This window comes from Apteryx mantelli, chromosome 8, assembly GCF_036417845.1.
Source record: "Apteryx mantelli isolate bAptMan1 chromosome 8, bAptMan1.hap1, whole genome shotgun sequence".
Taxonomy (NCBI): Eukaryota; Metazoa; Chordata; class Aves; order Apterygiformes; family Apterygidae; genus Apteryx; species Apteryx mantelli.
This window is the reverse complement of record NC_089985.1, coordinates 41,318,771-41,338,918: the sequence shown is the minus strand read 5'-3', so window position 1 is coordinate 41,338,918 and position 20,148 is coordinate 41,318,771. Positions and strand designations below refer to the sequence as shown.

At 59.9% G+C, this 20,148-nt stretch overlaps 1 protein-coding gene across 1 annotated transcript in view; it reads right to left on the bottom strand.

The window, feature by feature from the left end:
- Positions 1-18,961, bottom strand: part of SGIP1 (SH3GL interacting endocytic adaptor 1) — a 34,875-nt gene extending 15,914 nt beyond the window's left edge. Inside the window, exons 1-6 of the mRNA XM_067300509.1 lie at positions 18,846-18,961; positions 3,843-3,906; positions 3,580-3,604; positions 1,569-1,625; positions 1,099-1,153; positions 424-599 (exon numbers count right to left, since the gene is read on the bottom strand). Of these exons, the coding sequence (XP_067156610.1) occupies positions 424-599; positions 1,099-1,153; positions 1,569-1,625; positions 3,580-3,604; positions 3,843-3,906; positions 18,846-18,855 (387 nt within the window). The 5' untranslated portion in view covers positions 18,856-18,961. The remainder of the gene's footprint in view (positions 1-423; positions 600-1,098; positions 1,154-1,568; positions 1,626-3,579; positions 3,605-3,842; positions 3,907-18,845) is intronic.
- Between the last annotated feature and the right edge of the window lie 1,187 nt (positions 18,962-20,148).

Here is a 20,148-nt window from a genome sequence, read left to right as displayed (position 1 = left end):
CCATAATTAGCAAAACGCACATTTGGTGGACTCACTTTCTTTTTTCCCCCCCTCCTCTTTAAAAAGGCAGGTGCAAGAAAACGGCACCAGCCTAAAGCTCGTGTATCGCTGCAAAGTTATTCCCAGGTTTCATCGCCAAGAATGAAAAACAAGGCACTCGGGGCCGCTCGGATTCAAGCGCGGTTATTCGACAGCTGCTTAAGGGCTCTTGAGCTGTTTGCTGGTGTGTGTGTGTGGGGGGGACACGAGGTTGCTTTTTGCAAGATTGCCCTGAAATCCGGGGGCGCGGGGCTGCGTCCGCGTCCCCGGGGCTCCCGACGCGAGGAGGAGGGGGTCGGTTACGAACCGGAAAAGCGGAGACCCGCTCGCGGCATCGAGCGAGCCGGACCCGGATTCGCCCGAGCGGGGTAGCCGGGCGCTCACCACGGGGGACGGCGAGAGGGCGATGTTGCCGATCGACGCCTTCAGCTCGTCCACGGTGGCGGCGCTCTTGAGCACGTCCTTCGCCTGCAAGGGCTTGATCTTGATGTTGAACTTCTTGTGCGCCTCCTCCTCCTCCTCGGACTCGCTCGAGGAGTAGAAGTGCTTCCCTTTGGTGCGTGGGGCGCAGTTAAGGAACGCGGGGCGCTGCAGCATCCCGGAGCGCTCCGGGCGGCGCCGGGAACGCTGCCGAGGGCCGGCACCGCGCCTCCCGCAGCGGCGCGGGAGGTGGATATTCCTTGGTTGGATATTCCTTGGTTATTCGCCCCAAGCGTGCAAGGGCAGGAGCAGCTTGGGGGCAAACAGCAGCGGGGCGCCCACGTTTCCCCCCACCGCGCACCCAGACAGAGCCGGGGCAATTAGAGATGCCTGCTGCTTTAATTGCCCTGGATAATTTTCCTTGGGAGTCAGTTTTAGCTACAGGATAACAGCCCAAAGGAAAATAAAAGAGGGGAATAATAATAGTAATAATAATAGTAATAATAATAGTAATAATAATAGTAATAATAATAGTAATAATAATAGTAATAATAATAAATAGTAATCAGTGACCTTCCTGCAAGCCACTGCTCAGCCGGGGGCTTGCGAGCGGCGAGGCAAAGGCAGCGTAAAGGATATAGCCCGGTTCCTCCGGCCGGATGCTGTAGCCCTCCTCGTCCAGCTCGGGTGAATTCTGCAGCAGGAAAAGGAGAGCTCAGGAGCGGCGCGGCGCGCTCGGGGGCCGGCGAGCTCCGGGGCCGGGTGCCGCGCGGAGGGAGACCCCGGGACCTGGTGCACGGGACCCTGAGCGTGCGGCCTCCGCGCGGGGAAGCGCTTGCAAAAGTCGCTGCAACCCCGTTTTTTCCCCCCGGTTTAACACCCTGCCGCTCCAGGTAGGTTGCTGCTCCAACGCGATGCGTGTTGGAGCAAAGGGAAAATAACAGTAGAAAAGAGCATTTGCTGCATGCATGAGCTGCGTGGTAGGGTTTACCCCACCTTTGGATGCTTTTCGCGGTGAAATCTTAATTTTAATGGGGTGAGAACGGAGCGGCGACGGGATTGCTGAGCGCGACGCCTGCACGCGGCCCGAGAGAGCCCCCGGCACTTACGTATCTGTCCCAGTCGATCTCCGCGTAAAAGCCATTCGGGGCGCCGTTGGTTTTCTTCTGCAACACATTCGAAAACAGATTTCCAAGGGTTAAGTTAAGGCACGGGGCCAGGGGACGCATCGCCCGTGGCGCTGGGGCGCGCGGGCGTTACTCGAACGGCAGCTCGCGGCGGCGCGGGCCGCTCGGCACTCGTGAAAAGGAGCTTTTCTGGAGGACAGCAACATCAGCAGCGCGTTCGGGTGAGAACGCCGCCGGGCGACGGCGTTTCTGCCCAGATTCATTGAAAAAAGTCAACGCACATGTAGATAAAATACTAGCAAAAATAGTCTGATGATCCTTCCGAGAGAGGAAAAAAAAAAAAAAAGGAAAAAACCCTTCATAAAACCCTCGTGCTACAAGCGCCCGGGACATCTCAGCCAGGGAACAGTGCTGAGAAACCAACGTGCACGGCTGATACAGGTCGGGCTTTGAAACCTGGGCACCTAAATCAGGGAATCCAGCTCCGCTTGGGTTGCTAGAGCGGGGTTTTTGTTCAAGCCCATTTGTTCGAGACTCCATTGGTATTAAACGCGTATACAACCAGCTGGCAGAACCTAACGGTCCCCGTTTTCTGGCTTGAAAAGCAAAAATTACTCACTTTTTTTTTTTTAAACAACCCTTTTGAAGCTTCACGCCAAGCTCCGTTTCCGTGCCGCGTTTCTCCCTCCGCTTTAAGCAAACCCCTTTCTGCCGGGGGCGCGTGCGCGGCGCGAGAGCTGCGCCAAGCGCCCACGTTGCCGGCTCCCCGCTCCCCCGCCTCCGGCACGCGCGGCGGCTTCGGCACGCCAAGACGTTGCGTTTCGCCGCCTTCTTGTAGCGCTCCGGAGCGCCGGAGGCTCCGTCCTTCCCGGCGGAGGGGTTAAAAGGCAAAGCGCCCGGAGAAGCCAAGGTGGCAAAGCCCCCCGCCGGGCGGAGGCAGGAGAGGAGAAATGGCCCCAAAACACCGGCGTGAGGACGACAGGGGAGGGGGCTACGAGCAGCTAAGACACGAATAAATAAAAATAACAAAAGCGCAAAATGACAGATGAGGATGGACGTTAGAGGAGACGGATTTATCCAGTGCAGTTTTGTGCCACGTGGAAAGTTGCATTTTTCTTTTCTTTCCCCTGCTGCCTAGAGCCCGGGTTAAAGCACTGCCTGAGCCGCGTACTCTTAACGTTTTTAATTGCTATTTCTCAGCAGCCAGCGCCGAACGGCTCACGAACGCAGGGCTGGCCCGAAGCCAAGCGTCCTGGGCCGGATGGTGCAGGAAGGTACCTCCGGAGCAGCAGGTCGGCAGCCCAGTTTTTGCCTCCCAAACGCGGCTCGGATTTTTGCTCTCAGCGCGAGCGCCTAAAGCCCGAACGCAACTTCCCTTCATGGCACACGGCAGAGCCCGAACCCACGCGCTTCTTCGCAAGCCTGAAATCAGGTGGCCAGAGGAGACACGCTCCTTCCCCCGCCCAGGTCTAGCAGGGGCATTTGGAGCTGAAGCCGTAAATAAAAGCAGCAATAGCTCAAAAACAACTATTCTCTCATCTTCAATTTAATATAGAAAACCAAAACAGATATTGAAAACAGGGGCTCTGTTCAGCAATTTTAGACTAACCCCTGGCGCAGAAAATCTGATCCAACTCAAGCATCGTAAGCGAAAACAAGGATGAGGAAGCAGCTATTTTAGCATCACAGCTGACCTCTCTTCATGCAGAATTTGTCAAGGGGATACACATGCACACGCATACGTGTGTGTGTATATATATATATGTATGTATAAAAATAATCTCAATCATGGTTTCTGCATTGCTGCTATTTTCATTATGCTAATTTTGTAGAAAACCTCATGTTATTGTTTTAAAAACAGCCTCTTAGTAAAACGGGCTTTAGAAGCTTATTTTCTATATTAAATAGAGAGAGAGAGCGACCACCGAATGCTGATGTTGGTGCGCGGAGGCTTTTGACGGGCGCCGCAGAAGGCAGCGCTGCGGGTACTTACGAGTCCGTCCCTGTCCGGCGACCCCCTGCAAAGAGCGAGAGACGGGAGCCGCGTTAGCGCCGAGCCCCGGCGCGCGGCTGGGGGAAGCATCTCCTCGGGGGGGTCCCGGCCCTCGCCCTCGCCCCCCTCCAGCCCCCCGATTCGGGAGCGACCGGCGCCGATAACATATCGGGTTCGGTCCCTTCGCGGCACGTTTGGCATCGGCTTCCGCCCCCCCCCCCGCATCATTATATATTAATGCGTTTTCTGGCTCGGCGGCTTACGTGGAGTCAGTATCCTTTTCTTTCTTGCGTATGCCAAAGGCCTTCCTGGTGCGTTTTTTCAATCCTGCGGACACAACGAATGTAAATAACGATGCAGAATTAACGCGTGCTACGGATAACCCTCCCCCCCCCCCCGAAAGGCCGCTTGCTCCTTCGTTATCTGCAACGATGGATTAAATAAAGGCGCTCGCAGGTGGCGCGTGCGCGTGCCGTATGTGCACAGCTGCATATACGTGCTTACACCTCTGCCAGGTCACTCAGCACCTATCAAGTTGCTTTCAGCACCTACGACTGCGTGTTTCACAGCTAATATTTCTCAATACCTAAAATTGAGATGGCATGTAAAGGTGGAAAACGGTCGGAATTGCTGGAATTTAAGGCGTGCTCACGTTTGCCCCCTGCACCGCGGCTCGCTCGGGGAGCACGCAAGAGCCTCAGCGTCGCGAGTTTGTACGTGCCACGGCCGCGCCGCGCGCACGCGTTAACGCGCCACGGGGAAGCGGCGGTTTTGCCGGCAGAAACGGCAGCTCCTGCTCGGAGGACGCAAGGAGCCAACGCTCCTTCCCGGCCGGCCCGGCACAGCGCCGGCGCCCACCTCCGCCGCGGGAGCTGGCTCGTGGCTGCGGCTCCACGCGCCGTTCCCGGACGCTTCCTCCGACGCGAGCGGCCCACAGCGGGGGTTTTCCGCGACGCGCTATTCCGTGTGGTTACCCATCCTCACGCGGACACCCGGCATGGAGAGCACGGCTGCAAAGACTCGCAGCTCCCACGACCCCCGGCAGAAGGATTTGCCATACTGTCGCACGCCGGGACATCCGCCGCGGCTCAAGTTCGGCTGTCGATAACCGCCGACGAGGGGGTCGGGTCAGCTCAAAGGAGCCCAAAACTCCCGCTGAATCCAGCCTTGGACGCAGGTGTCTCTCTTCCGCGCTCCCAGGCTGATCCTGTACCTACGCTTCCTCCGCCTACCCATCCCGCGGTCGCCATCCGGACACGCACCTTCTTGCCCGACGCGTTCGGCTGCAAAGAGCGGCCGCACGGAGACTCGGCACAGCCGGAGCCGGGACAGCTAACCACCACGTACTTCGGATAATGAGACCGGTGCCGGGCACTGTGCGTGGAGCCAGCCAAGGAACGCCAACACGTCCGTTCTGGGAGCTCGAGTGCTCCGGCACGGTCAATGCGATTAATGCTTTTGGCTTAGATAGGGTTTTTTTTGCATGCCTCCTACTTTGAAAGTGTCCTTGAATTAAAATTATTTTCCGCTTTCCCAGAAACGTCCTACTCCTCTGGACATTGCTGGAAGTACACAACAGACACGACCAATGCTGGTGGGCTGCAGCCCGTCGGACACTTCTGGGCTTGAACGTTATCGTCAAAGCAACGTGGTGCTCAGTCTCGTGGCACCCCATGGCCAGACGGTCGGTCGCTCCCACTGCTCCGGTTTCTCCACGAGCCAAGCGTCAGCCTGGCAGGTTTGCAGCCCATCGCCGTCACCTGGCTCCACGGCCACCTGCAGAAGCTGGCCACCAAGGCCTGCAGGGCGAGGACCTCCCGGGTGCCGTGCACAGGGCTGTCCCCCCATGCCCGCCGTGACCGTTCACGGATGCCTCTTGCTCCTCACCTGCGAGCGGCGCGGTGGTTCCTCCCCGCCGGCGCCTCCCGGCACGCGGTGGGACGCGAGCCCTGGAGACGGCATGCCGGGGGAAAGCAGCTAGCGCCACCGGTGCAACAGTCCCCGCAACCAAACCCAGGGCATGGCCAAGAAGAACGAGCAGACGCAACTGCTGGCGACGGCTGCCCGGCGCCGTGGGCATTGCTCCCTGTGGGACGGGGTGCAGGAGCTGCTCCCGAAAGCCGTGCCTCGTGCCTCGCTCTCCTCACCCCACGAGCGGCGCGGGCTCCTGTACGCGCAGCTTTGCTGTAGGACCCGCAGGAGGTGTTCGTGTTTTCTAAACGCCTTTTAGCAACAGAACACATTGGACATCTCACCGGCAAATACTTAACAAAGACATTAGAAGTTGCCAGATTTGCTGTTTGCAAGGGTTGATCACAGCCCTTGCGAACTGAAACCCTCTTGGAAAAAGCTCAAGGCTCAATAATTTATTTCCTCATTTTGGTAAAAACTGCATTAGCCGGTCTCTTAGGACCACAGCAAGTCCTAATGGACCTTCGCTGCTGGGTACGTTTTGCTCTTACCCGTTTGGTCTGGCTCTTCAGCGCTATCCTGCCAGGGATGGAGAAACGGCTTGCGAGACCCCGCGCACCCCCAGATCCCACGGGCAGGGCGCGCAGCGGCGGGCGATGCTGCACCGGGCTGCACGCCGCGCTCGCATCTTGCAGCCTCCCACCAACAGCTCCGTGTTTACCGTAGCTTGTGTTCCAGCTTTCCTATTTAAGATCCGAGTTGTTAACATCTAGGCAAGGTCTCCATTGGCCTCACCCCCCAGGATGATTTCATCCTCTGAACTTGAGACAAGCAGCAGCAGCGAGTCGTTGCGCAGCCCTTGCTGACGACGGGACCGATTTTGCAGCGGAGCCTTCTGCTCCGTCATGCAAGAGGCCCACCACCTGCCGAGCATGGCGCAGACCGCGGAGTACGAGGGATATTTAGGAAAGGCAGGGCAGAAGTCACTGCCCTCGACTGGGCCGGCTCTGCCCCGCTGGTAGGATCGCCTTGCCCGTGCCGGCACCGGCCCCTCGGCCAGGGAGAGGCGCCCAGGTCACCTCCGAGGTGCTCAGGTCACGGCCAGGCTCCAAACCCCACTTTGCTACCCAGTGCCGCTGCTGCTAAGCTGGTGCCGGGTGCCGAGTCCAAACTCTTCTCCGGCAGGAACCACCAAGGAGCTGCGCTGGCGGCCACCCCAGAGGGCATCAAGCGGGACGGAAGACCTGTGGACCTTCTCTTCCAGGCTGGTCCCACCTCGTGCCTACATGCAAGCCACAGTAGCTTTGCACAGCATCAGAAGCTCAAAAGAATTAATAGTATAAAAGCATATAGTGTATCCATACTAGTGCATTTATTAGCAGTGCACAATACCTTATGTACTAATATAAAACGCAGCATTATTATATAAACGATGATGCCCAAGCCAACAAAGCTAACCTCACAAGTCCTCCGTGCACAACGCGCCCGGAAAAGCCTGGCGGACCCGGTGCCCCAGGAGGGCTTTTCCTCCCCGCGCGCCGTTCCTCGCGCCTCGCACCCGTCCTGCCCGACCCGGCGGCCACGGGGGACGGCCGGGAGGACGTCAAGCCGGGCGCCGCAGAAGCAGAGCTGGGCTGTCCTCCAGTCTCCGGGTGAGACTCAAAGGGAAGCACCCCTGCTTCCGATAAATTTATTAATAAGGTGCTTTGCCTAACTCCTTACCTTCGCAACCAGGTCTGCATCAACCGCGGTAAGCTGCGGCATCCCGTTTCACACGGGAACAGCTCCCCGAATCACGATTTACCCCTAAAGATTGCCATCCGAGAGATATGAAGTTGCGTTTAGCACCATGAAAATTTCCAAAAGTTATTCTCAAAAATTAAATAAAGTCATGATGTTCCCACCAGATGCAGCGTTCCCCAAGCAGCTCGGGGCCTCTCGCGCCGCCGGTGGGGAAAAGCCACCAGGATTTCCACCCTCCAGCTTCCAGCCGCGGAGCCGCAGGTACCTTTTCCCGGAACCGGATTTGAGACGTCGCCTCCCGCCCCGCACGCGAACCCACGTGTGCTCCCGCCAAACCGCCGCGCGGGGTCCGAGAGGCGGAAGCGTGCCGCTGCTCCCACGCCGGAGCGGCCGCTGTTTGCAAATCACAGTTTAAAAAGCGGGGCATCGAGCGCCAGAGGAGCGAGCCGAAGGGGCAGCGCGGGAAAGGCCGGCTGCGGCATCCCGGCCGCGTGCCCGGCACGGTGGGGAAGCCGCATCTCGGGAGCCGTGCTTCCCTCCGGAACAACTCGGGGTTTGTAACAATTCGTTTCCAGCAGCATCGCGCTACTTGCCGATGCAGCTCGGTCCTTTCTACGGGCTGGCGCCCGCCTCCCGCTCGGGCACGGCCGACGGCTCGGCCGGGCTCCGGATGCTGCAAGCGGTCGAGCCGTTTGCTCCCGGGCCGTCTCCACCCGGCCCCTTCCCCGCCTGCAGCGTTTATACCTGCCATTAGCTCCCATCCCCTGCGCGAAGCGGAGTAAATAATTCATTCGGGCTCTTTTTACCAAAGGCCTGTCTTCTCAGTCAATAAATCATCCTTCTTATTCCCTTGAGGAATTAAAAAAAAAAAAAAAAAACACTGCTTTCCATTTCAGTTGACTGGTTGCTCCGTTTTCCCCTCAATTCTCCCCATTTCCTCTCCTTATCCTGGCCACGCTCTGCCGCTCACGCCAAGACGCACAGGCTCCCCGGCGCGGTGGTGGGCACGAGGCGAGGGCGCGCAGAGGACGGCACCCGGCGCCGGGTCGACATCTGCCAGCACTGCGGCCCGCGGGGGCTGGACGGCAGGACGGCCCCGCAGCGAGCGCCCCGGCGGCGGCGAACGGCTCGTGCGCAGGCTTTTGGACCTAAACCGGGATGTTCCGCATTGGGCGCTACTGCGGGAGCTGCGCTTGGCTCCGGGGGTGCCTTAAAAATGCATTTGCCATTCATCTTCCAAGTAAAACTACCAAAAAGCAAAATATTTCCTGCAAATTTCCCGATTCCAACTTTGCGTTTCCGTGCTGAAGGCTTCCGCGTTTGCTTTCAGCAACCCCTCCCGCGCCTCGCCGTGAGATGGGCTCTGCCCGCCGGCAGCGGTACCGGCGACGCGACCCCGGCTGGGGTCATGGGCAAGAGCCCGGCATTCGGGTTTCTTTTCCCGAATCTTCCCAGGAAGAAGACATTGATAACCCTGCTCGACCAGAAGCCGCAGCAGCGCGCTGGAGCACGCGCTTGCTTTGCGCTGGCAGAGGAACAACTTGGTCTTCGAGCTAGATGGACGATGCTATAGACCCCCGATACCTAACATCATCTCCCAAAACTGGCTTCAGCGGAAATAGTCACCGACCTTCAAAAAGACGGAAAAACACGCCAGCCCGGGTTTTGCACCGTTGGAAGGGCGCGTGGAAAGCGGTGGCCGAGCGCCGTCCCCGGCGGGCCCCGAGACCGGGGCGGCAGCAGCTCCGGACCACGGCGCCTCTGCCCGCCCTGGATGCAAACCAGGCATCGCGGCTCATCACGCCGCTCCTCTGACGCCTCCCCGTTAAACGCACGCGTTCAGGAGGCCGAAAGCATCGCCTGCAGGAGCCGACTTCCCTTGCCACGATCCAAAAGAGCGTTTAAAAATAAAAAAAAAATAAAAACAAACACTAAGGATTTTGCTCGTTGTCAGAAATTCTACCTGGAAGACGCTGAGGGATTATCGGTGACCGGGAGCCTAAAAACAAGATTGTGAACGGCTTCCGGAAAGGTAAAATATCGCGAGTCCTTGCTCTTGCGCTCGTTCGTCCCACAGCAGGTGGTGGTTGCTGCCGACTCGAGGCCCCGGGTTAAGTTTGGTAAAGAGCATGGTTTGGGAGTGTTGCACATCCCACCTTTCCGTGGTGGTCCGGGGATGGTGCTCCTCAACACTGCCCGGGAGATCGAGGTTTCGTACTAAGAGCAAGTGGAAACAGGGATTATTATAAACCACATGGGTTCGTAGCATTGTCGTCTGCATTCCTGCAGAGTTATCAGCGTTCCGGGTTGCCGGTGATGGTGATAACAAAACACGAATTACTAGCGATCGTGCAAAGACCGGGCAACGAAGGATCCGGAGAAGACGGATGCCGGATGGGGAGAGCAGCCAGGATTAGCAGATACAGGGACGCAAGCTAAACCACCGCTCGGAGGTGGCGCGTTTGAGGCCAGGCTCTGCCCGGAGAGGAGCCGCCCGCAACGGGAACTGCAGCGCTCGGCGCTTCGGGAGCGGCCCGGGAAGCGGCGACGGGAGCGACGGCCAGGCTGGGACTCGTTACGCGCTTGGCCCCCGCGGGAGGGGGGGCGGCATCCGGGTCCGAGCGCCGGCACCAGGGATGCAGATCCCCGTGACGACGGGATCCTCGCTCCCGCGGGGGCACTGCAAGCTCTCGAGATTAGTCCGGAGAGAAAGTGCACGTTTTTCACAGCGACGGTAGTTAAGTCTCCCAGCGGGCTGCGGCGAGCTCTTTGTCCAAGGGGGTTTTGAATTAACACCCCACCTTTCCAAAAGCACATGTCCCGCTTCCGCGTAGGAAGAAGAAGTGGTGGAGGAAAGCGCCCAGCCAAGCGGTCGCCCGCATCCCACGGAGAGATGGGGACCCCCATCGCCCCGCGCGGCTCCGAGACGGGCGGCCAGGGACCGGGTGCGAGCGGGCGCTCCAATATCAGGCGGCCGTCAGAAAACGCCTGCCGGCTGCCGACCAAAAGCAGCTCTTTCTCCGGGTTGCAGATCGGCTGAAAATCCCTCTTGCTCCTCGCTTGATTTTTGGTACCAGCTTTGAGAAGGGAGCGCAGCAGCCGAGGGCTGCAGGACGGAGAAGCGTCCCCACCGGGGCGGTCAGCGAGTTACGTCTAGACACGGTGCACCGCCTTCCGCTTAGCCCTTAGTTTAAAAATATATATATTTTTATATATATATATACACACACACACACACACACACACACACACACACACACACGGCCTTCCAGGGGCAGAAGACATTTACGCGACCCTCCGCAAAAACCTTCTGCCCAGTCTTCCAAATAAAGGGGAAGAAAAGCCAGGTCCGCACAACATCCCCGGCGACGGAGGCTCCAACGGAGCCCGTTCCAGGAGCGAGCTGTTCGCACGCGGACGAAAGCGCTAACGCAGCTGGGCTTTGAAGATGAAACGCTAAAACCCGCGAGCGGCCAGTGACCGAAAGCCTCAGGAATTAGCGCTTTTAAGGGCAAGAGAAGCGCTGCGTCGGTCGTCCCGCGAATTACGCCAGACCGCTCCGGCGCGTCGGAGGACGGCCAGGGCGAGGGGCGGCCGCGTCTTTCGCTCCCGCCGCCTCCCCGTGGCGCCTGCTCCGAGGACGTTCGACGTGGCAGAAATAAGCAAATTATTCAGCCCTCAACACAGCTGCGGCATTCGAGCTCGCGCACGGTGCGAACTTACGCCCAAAACGAGGTGCCGCAAGGCGCCGCTTCCCGATGGCTCCGACCTCCCGGTTCCTCCCGCGCTCTGCCAGCGGCCAAACGCCTCGGTTTTAAAGCGACGATTACCGGCGGCAGTAGCGCAGCTGAACGCGAGGGCTGACCCCAAAGGAAGGCCCCGTCCCCGGCCGCGTCCGAAGAGCCGCCCGAGCCGCTCCGCTGCGCCCATTTCCCTGCCGGACAAACTGTGGCGACACCTGAGAGAGCTCAACGGCCCCGGGCGAAAGGAGCTAATGAAACATCAAGTATTAATGACCTCACTATTAATAGATGATACGGGCTTCTCTCGCGTCTCCTGCGCTACAGCGCAAGCCAGGCCCAACGCCGGAGCGCCGGCGAGCTGAGCCGGGGGGCGCGAGGGCAGAGACGCGGCTCCTCGGGGACGCCCGCCCGCCCCGGCCCTCGTCCCGCCCCGGCTCTGCATTTGTTAGGGCTCCTTTGCCGACAGCAAAACACCTGGGGAAGGCGCTCGAGGCGCTTGAAGGATCCAAGAGCTGCAAAGGGGGAAATAAAAGCCGAAAGTCTCGTTAAGCGATTTGAGGCAGCAGCTGCCCAAGCAGGCGGTGCACCTTGCTTCCCCGTCATGCTCCCACAGCTAGCCTGGCCCCTGCCGAAAAAACCACAGTAGGCTTCAGGGTGAACACCCCCAAGCATGGCCGCTCTCGCTCCCTTGAGCAAGCCAGATTCAGCCATTTAAAAATAGCAAAGAGGAAAAAATAGCCAAGAGGGAAAAAAAAAAAAGAGCCTTTCAACAAGTCTAAAGAGCTGCCCATGTACCCGTTCCCTGACCTCATGCAGCGTTGCCGACCAGGTCACGACAAGGGTTTTGGGGGTGTTTAAGGAGGGTTTTGATACAGGGTTTTTTGTATGCTAATACCTTATTTTGTTTTCGTTTTCAGCTGGTATAAGAGCCGCTGGTTAAACCGCCGAGAAGCTGCCCAGGCTGACGTTTCACAACGCTCATCCGTCTGGCAGGGGAGCAGGGCGCAGGAGGGGCTGGAGACCCCCCAATCCGGAGGGGGGGGTGCTGATCCGTGCGGGAACGGCGGCCGCCGCCACCACGAGGGAAGCCCGGAGCAGCCAGACAGCCCAGCGACAGGCAGGCAGGCAGCTAAAAGCCCCGTGCCATTTATTATTAATCTAATAACAGGGTGCCTCTTTAGTGACTCCTCAGTCAATTGCTATAGATTTGACTTTAAAAAAAAAAGAAAAAAAAAGAAAAGAAAGCGCCCCGCGCCGCCGCCGCCCGAAGCGCTGCGGGAACCCGAACGAGCAGCTGCGCAGGGCGAAGGAGCAGAGGCTGCTGCAGCCGCCCGCGCTTCAAATGGCTTCCACGATCCTCCCCAAAAGGCTTCGCTGCTTCCCTAGTGCGGCCTCGATCCAGCCGCCCCGCAAGATTATCTCAACACATCCCACGCTCGGTGCCGTTAATCTCGAGCTGAGGTTTTAAATTCCCTGCAGCACGTAGGTGGAGGGTTTGAAGGAACTTATTTCTTTTTTGTTTTTTTTTCCTCCCCCCCCCCCAACAGCTCTTGGAAAAAAGGGGAGTTGGTGCCGGGAGCAGCGCCGTGCCCCTTCCTCGCCGCCCCGAGTCCGGGAGGCCATGGAGAGGGTGAACCGGCAGCTCCCGAGGGCGAGAGCAGCCTCCCAAAGGCTTCCCGGGATGCTCCGTGGGTTTTGGGGTCCCGCAGAGGGGAGGGGGGGGGGAGCGGGGCCGCGAGCGCCCCGGGACAGCCCGGCCCCCCGGCTCCGCTCGGGAAAGCCCTCGTCCTCCGCAGCCAGAGGCCGAGCAGAGCGCTCCGGGATAAGGGGCCTGTCTCCGGCCACGGACGCGCGAAGGAGGACCGGGAAGAAGGGAAAGCCCCCATCCAAGTGCATGGAGGTGCAAACTCACAGGTACTTTCCCAGAGCCGGGGAAGGACACGGAAGGGACCCCAGGATAGCGGGGCGGCAGAGGACCATTTCCCAGTTCTGCTGCCGCTTTGCCTTCGCGGAGCGTTATCATCCCGTCGGCATCACCGTGCGATCCGGCACATGTTAGGGACTTGCCCGCTTTTACTGCGGTGACGTCCACTGAAATACATGGGAGTAGGTAGGACTTCCCGCGGGAGAGGAGAGGAGAGGGGAGAGGAGGGAGGTGCGTGCGCCCTGCTGCGGGATGGCAGGGACCGCGCAGGGGACGGGATCGCACCGGCGGCCGGACCCCGGGGGAGCGAGGGCCGCGCTCGCTCCCCGCTCCGCCCCCCTTCCTAAGGCACGGCTCCGACGGCGCCGTGCTGTTAGGGCCGGTTTCCTCCGCGCTGCCGCCCTGCAACGTTGCCATCCGGGGAACACGTTGAAGCTAAAAGCGATGCCGTTCCCCGAGGCTGCAAACGCCAAAGAAAAAGAAAAAAAAAAAAGAAAGAAAGAAAACCGGTAGCTGCAGCCATTCCGCAGGCTTTGCTTCTCCATTTAAAGAGGTAAAGAAAAAGCCCAGGACACCAGCCTGTAACTGGACTCCCATTAATTACGGAAGGAGCGGGAAGGAGCGAGCGCCTCCAGCCCAGCTCGCGCTCTGCGCCGCACGCGAACAGCGCGTCCCACGGCGAGAGCAGCCGCAGCGCCGCGAGGGCCTAGACCTCTTCCCTGCCGAAACCCGGGCGCTCCGCAAAGCAAAACGCAACTCGGAGGGGGGGGGGGGAAAAAAAGGGCTATATTGGCTATGCAGAACATGGGGACGTCATCACGAAGCTAAGCTTCAAGGCAAGAGGAGCCGCGTGGGGTTTTCCTGCCGCGCGGCTGAAGCTTTGGGGCACTTTGCAAGCTTTTGCTGTCTCCCCCGTGGGCACGCGACACGGCCGAGCACCGCGCCGCCCCGCACGCGCTCCCGGGCAAAGCGGGGCACCGCGAGCGCCAGGCTCCCCGCGACGCGGAAAAGGTGCCCGGACCCGCGCTGCCTTTGCCGGTCCCTCGGGATAACCAGAGCAAGCCGTGGAGGTCAAGATACCAGAGGCCGGCTTCCTCGGAGAGGAGCCCTGCCTTCCCTTCCCATCCCATCCCGTCCCTTCCCGTGCCCTCTCCTCGCTGCATCCCAGCGGCGCCTTCGGCTCGCTGGTGTTCGGAGAGGCATCTCCAGCCCCAGCACCTCTCCCCAGCACCAAATCCTTAAAACCTCGTGATGACAGTCCAAAGAGGAGGGATATCAACCTGGTTCTAAGCTGTCGTTTTTTTTCCTAAGGCGCCTTTAAAATCCCAGCGTGGCCAAAGACACCTCGCAGCTCGGCCGGGAAGCTCCGGCCGCTGAGGCTGGATGCCGATGCCGAGCGTGCTCCTGCCCCAGGCGTGCCGCTGCCGGTGCCGTGCTCGAAGCGGGGCGCCTTGCAGGCCTGCTGCGTGCCGTCGCTGCGTTTTGCCACGTTTTCTATCCTTCCTGACCCCAAAATCGCTGTCTGGGGGAATTCTGGCAGCTCCCGGCTCTTTTCCCCCCCCGCACGCGTGCCGGCTGCCCGCTGTCCTCCTGCTCCACTGGCTGCATCACGCAGCCGGCTCACGTCGAGGGCACCTTGCGAACCAGCGCAAAGCTTGTCCAAAACAAGGTGTCCCGTGGCTTTTCCGAGGAGGAGGAGGAGGAGGAGGAGGAGGAGGTTGTGCCCCGGTGCAAACGCAATGTTTCAGGCACGAGGCCACACGAAGGTCCCGCTCCAGCCGGAGCTTTAACCACAGCTGAGAAACATCGCAAAGGCGAGGAAATAAGACAGGGCAACCTCGTGGTTGGGAAGAGGTGCCGCCACCGGCGCCCCTCCGTCCTCACCTCGCGGAGCGGTACCCGGCCTGGAGGCAGTCCTCAGCGCCATCGGATCAGTCATCAGCACGTTGACACCGTACGGGTCTCAGCTGGAAAGAAGGGCGGTTTTTTCTTTTTCCCCCCCTCCATCTTCGTAGCCCTAATCCAAAGCATTCCCCAGATTCCCAGAGGTTGGTGTTTTGGGTGTTTTTTTTTGAGCTAGGTCCATTGATCCCCTCCCTCCTTCAGCAGGGTTCATTGAGAATCACGGTGCCCGCTCCTGGGCCGCGGGAAGAGGGTTGGAAAACCCCGGACCAGACGAGCGGGAACGGCCCGCACGCCCAAAGCCTCGCCGTCCTTTTGCGACGACGTCTGTTATTAGAGCAGCTTACGCGAGCCTCTCCAGAAGCCGTGCTTCGCTCGCCTTCCCGGGCCCCGCCGGCAACGCGGCTGCCAGCCCTTCCCTTGAGCGCCGCAAAAACCCGTTTCCCTATAAACTAAAGACGAAGCAGTTCCTGCCACGTGTCTAGCTGCCTGACCAGGACCGCTGAAGGAACCCACTCAAGACCGACAAAACCAGATCCTATGGCACATCGCTGTCGCCTCGCCCGAAGCCCTCCAGATGCTCCAAGCCAACCGTGGTCACCCAGCTGCGTCCAGCGGCAGGAGGCCACGCGGATGGAAGCCGCCAGCCCAGGGAGCGGGGCCCTGCACGGACCCAGCGCCACGCCGACAAGGACGGCTCACGCGGCACGTGCGACCCCTCGGTGCCTCGGCGTCGGATGCGTGCGCCGTGCCGGCTGCTCTGCGAACGCCCAGGGACCCCGAGCATTTCTGCAGACGCTCGCACAGCTTCTCCACCCAGCCCGTGCGCGCGGGCAGAGCCCATCGCCGAGGGCCACCGCCGCTTCTGAGGTCTCTCGGCGGGGAGAGGGAACGGGAACCTCCGGCTTTGGTTTGGGCTACGGTTTGCCATTTCCTAGGCTCAAACGTAACTCTCCCCCTGGTATATTCACATATGAAGAAATAGTTTCCAGCCGGAAACCGCCGGGGAGTAGTGGGGATCCTCTGCTGGGATGTAGGTCCCAGTTTGGGGTCCCCCCTGCCATCCATGCCTGCGCTGATGTCAACCGTCTCCACCCCGCTCTCGGCTTTGTCAAAGACATCCAAAGCGTTCCGAGACCGTTTCCTTGCCGAGTCGCGTGGCAACGCTACGCACGTGCTAACGTTTAAATACTCCATTTGCTGAAACGAGGCCACCCAAAACTCAACCAAGCCAACATTCTTGCCTCACCAAGGAAAAGATCCAAATACGTCTCCAGTCCCATCACTCAACGCGACACCGCCACCAGGCCCAGCAGAAACCCACTGCTACGAGACCATGCAACAGGTTTTGCCATATTTGACCTGACCAATGATCCATGTCATTTCCAGCAGTGACCAGATCCTTCAGAAACAGGGGCCAAGAAGCCTGGAGAAAAGAGCTACAGAAAAAACATCTGCCCAGGAAAGGTGCTCCCAGCCCTTCCCAGTAAGGGTCCGACCTGGGCTCTGGGAATGGCACATGCTGTCTTCTACGGGGAAAAACCCCACCTTCTCCGACAGCAGAACGGATGTTCCCGTTGCCCACGCACTTGTCTAGTCTCTCTGAGCACTGCAGAGCTACCGACTTCGGCGATATGTTGCAGCAGAGATTTCAAGATTTAATTAAGCTGTATAAAATACCTCCGGTGCATTTGAAACGCAACGGATCAATTAGCAAAGGAGATACATAAATAAATCCCTTCGTTCCTGCGCACGGACGTCTGCCTTAGCGACGCTCTCCGGCGCGTTTCTCCGAGCAGCGGTTATTCGACACCCGAGAAGGGAAGATGCAAATACCTATCATATCTATAGCTGCCTATGCAAAAAAGCATTCCAGCGGCGGAGCCTTCCCACAGCGATCCCAGCCCAAGCTCTTGTTCCGACACGCGACAGCGTTTTGCTGCGGGTTATTTTTTGCCTCAAGATTTCTGAAGCCGGGGGGTGTTGGTCCCCGCTCCCAACACCGGCATTTCAACCCGCTCGAGCGAGGCCCGGCACCGTCGAACCTGCCCCCGACGGCCGTCTCGCGACCGTCCGCTCCCGGCGGCTCCAAGGCTTTGGGGCGCCCGGCCCGGCCTCCCCGCCGTGGGGACGGGTTTCTGCAGGTCACCTCCAGGCTTGGGCATTTTTTAGGATATTCATTGGGACTTTCACACACAGAGCAACATCTCATCTACCACGAGGACTAGAAAATACCGCCCTTTGCTCAGACAGTTGCACATCCCGCACCGTTCCCGGGAAGCGGGATGCACGCGTTCCCGCAGAAGAGCCCGTCCAGCGCAGCCGGGGCCGGCACCCGCTGCCGCCCGCGCGCGCCCGGCTCCTCGCCGCCCACCGGCCCGCATCAGCGCCAACGCCGCCGTGAAAAATAGTGCTAACGATTTGCACTGAAAAAAGGCACCTACCACTGCAACGCGCTCGCTGCACGGAGCCACAGGTATTTCCAGGGGGTTGGAAGCTCTGCATCACGTCTAAGCCAAGAACACTGTAAAGCACTCTCATATTTATATATATATATATACACATGCATGTGATCTATATATATATATGCATACATACATGTATATATATAAAATCTGGAGGCTGACAGCGCTTTTCAACAGGATATTGCCCACAAAAGTCGCAGTATTCCACAAACAGAACCAGCTTCCAACTGTTTAAAAATTAATCAGATGCGTTAATTATTTCATCTAATTCCATTCTCTTGCTTCCTCCCTAGATTCCCATAAGCATTAAAATAACTGCAGAAAAACATGCAAAGCAGTTCCATGAGTCATTAGATAATGGAAAACTATATATATATTTTTTTTTAAATAAATGCCAGGATGTGACAGGAGGGTTATTCTCTCCGGGAGGCCCCTCCTCGGCAGCCCCCCGGCCTGCACCGCCGGCGGCAAAGCCCAGGCGCTCCGCCGCAGGAGAGCGCGTTCGGAGGCATTTCCTAACATCAGCCACCACATCATTCATCCCCGGAATGCCGGGGAAGGAAAGGGAGCAGGAAGCAATTGCTCGGTGCCGGCGCGCCGTCCTTGCGGCGTGCACGCCGTCCTTGCAGCGCGCACACGTACACCCCGGGCTCGGCGGGCACGCGGGGGCCCTCGCTCGCTGGATCGCCGCGGGAACCCAGGAGCCACGGGATCTTTGGGGCCAGGAAGCATCCGCTCCACTTCCAAGAAAATAAATAAATAAAACCGTTTCTTTTCCCGGATCTCACTTGACAAGGCATAAAAGCAGTTTTACATATGGCCGAGGCAAATATCAGAGGTTAAGGTGTCTTTAAGAGACGCCCAGGGGCTTTTCCCACGCCGGGGAGGCTCCGAGTCCCGCAACGCTCCCGAAGCGCCGTGCGCTCCCCCCGGAGCCCGTGTCGCCTCTCCGTCGCCTTTCTCATCCCCGCGAGCCCCCGGCCGCCTGCCGCCCCCCTTCCCCAGGGCCCGCATCCTCCAGCCCGCGACAGCGCACGGCGCAAATCGCCTCCGGTTCAGCGATCCCTGCTTCCCCTTGGAGCCGCGCTTCGGAAGGGGACAAAAAATCCCACCTGCCGCCGCCGCCACCGCCGGGCTCCAGCAGCCCCCCTGCACCGCGGCGGGCCGAGGCGGCGGGCTGCAGCGCCAAGGCGATGCTCGGCAGCCTGCTGGGGCGGGCTGGCCTGGATCGGCCCCGGGAACGGGGATGGGGACGGGAACGGGGATGGGGACGGCGCTGCGCTGCTCAGCCGGACCCGCGCGGACCCGGGGCACAACCGCAAATAGCCTGATGTTGTGTCATCGCCCGCGGGGGGGGGGGGGGGGGGGGGGGCTTGGCTTCGGGGGGGGGGTGGCAGCGGGGGAGCGCTTTTTTTTAAATTATTATTATTATTATGCAATTTTTTTTTTTTTTTTAATTAAAGGAAAAGGCGCAGGGTCGCTCCCCCGCACGCGCCGGGGTCCGGGGCCGTCTCCCTCCTCCACCCCGGCATCGAGGAGCCCGGCCAGCGCGAAAGCCACGCTCATACGAGCACCTACCTTCCATCATGGTGGCGGAATTGCATTCCTCAGTTTCCAAGGAGCCTGGAAAAAAAAAAAAAATAATAATAATACAGGGGAGCACGAATCCGGTTACCAGACGCTTAATGTAAGCCCCTAAAAAAAAAAAAAGAAGGGAAAAATAAGAAATGAACGAAAAGGAGACGGGGAAGCAGGTTGGGGGGGGCCGAGGCTGGAGGAGGCCACGGATGCTGCTGCTGCTGCTGCTGCGGCGCCGTCACCTACGGGCAGGCGGGAGGATGCTGCGAGCAAGGGCGGCCGCCGCCGCCGGCAGCGCCCGGTAACGCGGGCGCGCGGCCCCCGCCGCAGCCCACCGGGGAGGCGGCAGCCCCCGGCCCATCGCCCGCGCCCCCGCCGAGCCCCTTCCCGCACCGCGTGACGCACTTCCCCCGCCTCATAATCCCACTGCGGCAGCCCCGCCAGCCGGATTAATTAGCGGCCGCTGTCAGATTAGCCGAGCGCTCTGCCGCGAGATGCGCGGAGAGAGGCGACGGGAAGGGAGGAGGAAGGGAGGAGGAAAGGGGGGAAAAAAAAAAAAAGGAAAAAAAAAAAGGACTCAGCCGGAATAGCTGAGCGCAGACGGCGCTCGCCCCGCGCGCTCCCTGCGGCCGCCGGTGCGCGCAGGCTGCCGGCGCCAGGCCCCGCAATCCGCCGGCCTCCCCGCATCCTGGTCCCGCGTCCCACCGCCCGGCCCAGGCGCCCCGCATCCCACCTGCCCCACATCCCTTCCGCACCCAGGCACCTTGCATCCTGCCCCCATACATCCCGCATCCCACGGCACCCAGGTACCCTGCATCCCACCTGCCCCACATCCCTTCCGCACCCAGGCACCCTGCATCCTGCCCCCAGGCACCCCGCATCCCACGGCACCCAGGTACCCTGCATCCCACCTGCCCCACATTCCATCCATCCCCAGGCACCCCGCATCCTGCCCCCAGGTACCCCACATCCCACCCCTGGGTGCCCCACTCCTGCTGTATCCCCACATCCTGCAGCACCCAGGCACCCTGCATCCCACCTGCCCCACATCCCTTCCACCCCCAGGCACCCTGCATCCTGCCCCCAGGTACCCCACATCCCACCCCTGGGTGCCCCACTCCTGCTGTATCCCCACATCCTGCAGCACCCAGGCACCCCACATCCCACCTGCCCCACATCCCTTCCTCCCCCAGGCACCCCACATCCTGCCCCCGGACACCCTGCATCCCACCTGCCCCACATCCCATCCACCCCCAGGTCCCCCGCATCCCACCCCTGGGTGCCCCACTCCTGCTGTGCACTG